Source organism: Poecilia mexicana, unplaced genomic scaffold (genome assembly GCF_051168715.1).
Source record: "Poecilia mexicana isolate PSO_F unplaced genomic scaffold, ASM5116871v1 scaffold_12, whole genome shotgun sequence".
Classification (NCBI taxonomy): Eukaryota; Metazoa; Chordata; class Actinopteri; order Cyprinodontiformes; family Poeciliidae; genus Poecilia; species Poecilia mexicana.
The window spans coordinates 1,789,084-1,793,230 of NW_028263381.1; the positions used below are offsets into that span (position 1 = coordinate 1,789,084).

At 39.5% G+C, this 4,147-nt stretch overlaps 1 protein-coding gene across 1 annotated transcript; it reads right to left on the reverse strand.

The window, feature by feature from the left end:
* Nucleotides 1-266: 266 nt before the first annotated feature.
* Nucleotides 267-3,930, reverse strand: pomk (protein O-mannose kinase). Its single transcript, XM_014994955.2, has 3 exons — nt 3,581-3,930; nt 2,346-2,621; nt 267-1,929 (listed from the first exon to the last, which is right to left on the reverse strand). Exons 2-3 carry the CDS (start codon nt 2,613-2,615, stop codon nt 1,159-1,161), a joined length of 1,041 nt encoding a protein of 346 aa, XP_014850441.1. The 5' UTR covers nt 2,616-2,621; nt 3,581-3,930; the 3' UTR covers nt 267-1,158.
* Between the last annotated feature and the right edge of the window lie 217 nt (nt 3,931-4,147).

Consider the following 4,147-nt stretch of genomic DNA (forward strand, 5'->3'; position numbering starts at 1 on the left):
GACAACTGCAATAAAGTAAGCAATGGAATAAACATGTAGAGATTCACAGCCTATATGATGTTTTCAAAGTAAGAAGAAAGTTTGAATTTTCTTTTTCTTTTAGCTTAAAGCAGTTTTGTTGGAAGCTCTAATCAGCCTAATTATGAAACTTCCTCCGTTATGCATACTGATGTCTATTTCTGCAAACTCACTTCTGTCCACATCAGATAAGGCCCCATTTAGTGGCAGAGACTTGCTGAATGTTAAAAATGACTACCCAGATGAAATAATTTTTACTTAAGTTTATTTTAGTAAACATACAAACATTACATTTAATAGCAAATCAGTTTCCTACATCCTCTGACTTGAGTATTTTTATAATGATGGTCTGTCTGGAACCGTCTTCCCCCCCCAAACACTGAACATTCATGAACATCTTTTACCAGATGCCTTTAATCAGGCTATAAAAATACATTGAAAAATGAACTTTTTGAACTCACAGGCCCAATCTGAATTTAGAGTGTTTTCAGACCTGATAGTTCGATAGACTCAGTTCAGTTCGGGACAAAAATTGCAACATTTGTTAAATTTCCAGCTGCTGTGGTTCTCTTTCTCACTGCATTGTACCAAATGATCCAGCAACCTGTTCCAACTTGTTTCAGCCTGTTCCTCCCTCACCTTTCTGCTGCACCAAGAACCACTGAAGCAACGACACAAAAGAAGAGAAAAAAACTGCTAAAATTTGATGCCACTCCCTTTTTGTTTATAATTTGTAAAGAAGGAAGTTGCGCTCATGTTCTTCTTCAGTGGTTCTTGGCGCAGCGCCCCCACAGGCGAGGAGGTGAACACGTTTTTCAATCTAAAAGCAATCTATAAGTTGTGAAAACACCTTTAGTCTAAACCAGTGTTTCTCAACCCTGGTCCTCACCGCCCCCCTGTCCTGCATGTTTTAGGTATTTCCCTTTCACTCACCTGAATTGTATCTCTGGTGATTAACAGGCTTCTGCAGTACTTGATGGTCATGCAATCATTTGAATCAGCTGTTCTGGAATAGAGGCACATCTAAAACATGCAGAGCAGGGGGGCGGTGAGGACCAGGGTTGAGAAACACTGGTCTAAACAGACACCTTTCAACCACAGTTCTGAAGTCTTTGTAACCATCAATTTCAGAGAGTGATCCTACAGCATATCTCTGTGTCCAGATGTTTCTCGTACGATTGCACTGTAGACCGATTTGTATGCCTTCAAAACATCAAGAGCAGAAGGCCGGAGTTTAGGGTCCACATCTTTGCATTGCTTATGGATCTGAAAAAGATGAAAATGAACTAAATCTCCACTTGGAGTCCTTCCCATTATGAACTGTGTCAAATCTGGAATCTTCCAGATATCGGTCTTTTCATTGTATGATGGCATTAGATCGTCTGAAAATGGCTGCCCACTGTCTCTGAAAGGCCAAAGCTGCTCTGGGGCCACGAAGTCTCCAGTGAGCTCTCGGCTGCCGCATTTCACCAGGGCGCCCTTAGATGCGTCTACTTCAGGCAGAGCGTCCAGGTCGTTCACTACCAGGTGGAAGTCATTTGTCAGCAGGACCTGGGAAAGGGTTTTCTCCAGGCTGTTGGAGTCACACATCACCCGCCGCCCAGCCGGGCTGTTGTGGAGGTAGTGGAGGATGGAGACGTAGTCTGTGGCCAGTCTCAGTCGGAGGTGCCAAGTATTTAGATGCTGGTATTTCTGCTGTGCTAGAACATCTTCTAGGTTTAGCAGCGAGCCGTGTGGATGGTGCTGGGTAACTATGATGTCGTCTTCAAGGCAAAACCCCACCAACTGCACCACATGTGGGCCCTGAAGGTCCAGTAACATCGACAGTCCATGGAGAAAATCTTCTCGGTATTCCAGGGAGGCCAGCTCAGACAGAGCCACCTTATGACCTCTCCATTCTGCCAGATAAACCTAAGGAAAGATAACACAGAACATTCCAGTTATATTTAAATTAGGGTTGTCAATGTTAACGTGATTAACTGGAAAAGTTTAACACTTCAATAATACATAATGCAGATTCATGCATTATGAATCTGCATTCATAATGCAGATTCATAATACATTGCTATGAAATGGCAAACTGGGGGAATGATTAGCAACCAATGAGAATGACAAAACAAGAAAACACACAAAGAAAATCATTCATTTGCTAATTCATAACCTCATTTCATAGCCAAATGCCGCCATGTTGTCTCCTTCTACTTCCATTCTGTAAAAAGGTATGAAAAGGCTTTTCTATTTACTAATTACTTAAGTTTGTTTTGGTCTCACTTTCATATCTTTTAATCTATCTATTAAACCAAGGCTGAATTTAAAGGTAAACACACCTTCTTCACAGCTCCCAGGCCAATCAGCTTTATCTTGCGCACTTCTGCTTCAATCTGTGAACACTGGAGCCAGGGGCTACAGTTCTTCATGACCGGCAGTTTAAAGTGTTGAGGGAGACAGCCAGAGTGTGTGTTCACCAGCTGCTCCTCCGACTGATACACAGCATCCAGGTACAGGTATATCAAGGCACTGCTGAGCATCAAAGCAGCAAGGCATCCCATCACAACAGGAAACACAAGGGAGTTAATGCTGCTTCCGTGGTGACCCATGCTACTCTGCAGGTAAAAGAGAAAGCAACATATTATTGCACACAAAAAGTGAGTAAGAAATATAAAATTTGCAGATGATCAAATAATTATCATCCTCACCGTATATAACATCTGCATCATAATATCCTGGGTGACGGAATCCAAAGATACATTGTGTTTGCAGTGCAACTTACTAAAGGACATTTAACCAGATATTATTGAATGTGTATGTATTTAAATATTTGTGTATTAATCTGTCCAGATTTGAGGCAATCTAGAATAAACTTCATAGAACATCACATTTTGTTTTCATAATTCCATTCAAAAATGTGTGCAAACCATTAAAAGCTCTAAATTACTATGAAATAAAATGTATACTTTTCCAAAGGCTTTTCTATTCAATAAACAGTCAATAATATAAATTTAAGAAATATAAAATACTTCTGTACAGGAAAAGGTTCAGTACATCAATTCAAAAACCTGGAACTCATTCAACTTTTCACTAATTTTTCTGTTTATCTAGATGATTATGGCTTACAGCAAATAAAAACGTTTTGAAAATGATTTTTTTTTTATTGTTTTGAGGTTCTCAGAAATTTGGAATATTTCTTGAGTCTAAGTTGCCCCCGGGACACACTTTGGACACCCTAGACTGAACCAAACTTCTCATCCCCATAAAACGCTTCAGTAAACAACATGACCATGGCTGTCAGATCATGTCTGTTTGTTACAGTGTAACAATGAGCAAAAAGAATTAAAAACATGCCAGTTTCTCTTACTGTGGCACCGTTCATTATCACAGCATGCTATTGTAAACATGTCTAGCAAAGCACAAAATGCTTAATGTGCTAAAAACCGAGAATATTGTGTTATTTCTCTACACTCCGTTTATCAGGCATTGGCGCAGCCACCAAGTCTCTTTCAAATCCAGCTTCTATCACAGAATCTCACCAGCTGATTCTGAACACCGGTTTTTATGTACATACCTTCTAATTTGACAGTTCAGCGTCTTCATTTTCCATTTGCTTCTTCTTCTTTTAGTTGGAATTTATTGGCGGTTGGCAAGAAACGTTAAGTAAGCATTACCGCCACCAACTGATAAGGAGTGTGGACCTTTCCATTCTTCTTCTTTCCATTCTGCTTCTTCTTCCTCGAAATTTATTAACGCAGCTTGCAACTGCAGAGCTGCATTACTGCCATCTGGTGGATTAATCGATTTAATCTATTTTTTTTACTTTTAAATATCAAGTATTTTATTCCTGTTTCTGCAGTTTTCTGTTATTGTTCAGTCTCCTTTGACATGACATAAACAACTGACATTTTGTACCTCGGACTGTTCTCAACTCATTGGCTATAGACTAGACTCGCTTATCTTGCAAAACAGCTTGAGGTTACATTTGAAGTGAGTATTGTAATTCCATGCGTCAATGTATTTTTTGGAATTATATATACACAAAGTAATGCATGAGCGGGGATGGCAAATAATAAATTAATTCCAATTATTTTGTTTTTATTTCTGAAAGATTAACAGAGATCTGCAGCTTATGGAAGAG

Bases quoted from the DNA above. Each gene is read 5' to 3' on its own strand.
- pomk (XM_014994955.2), bottom strand. From the start codon at position 2,615: ATGGGTCACCACGGAAGCAGCATTAACTCCCTTGTGTTTCCTGTTGTG. The intron at 1,930-2,345 runs GTGTGTTTACCT...ATCTTTCCTTAG, and splicing joins GCCTGGGAGCTGTGAAGAAG to GTTTATCTGGCAGAATGGAG.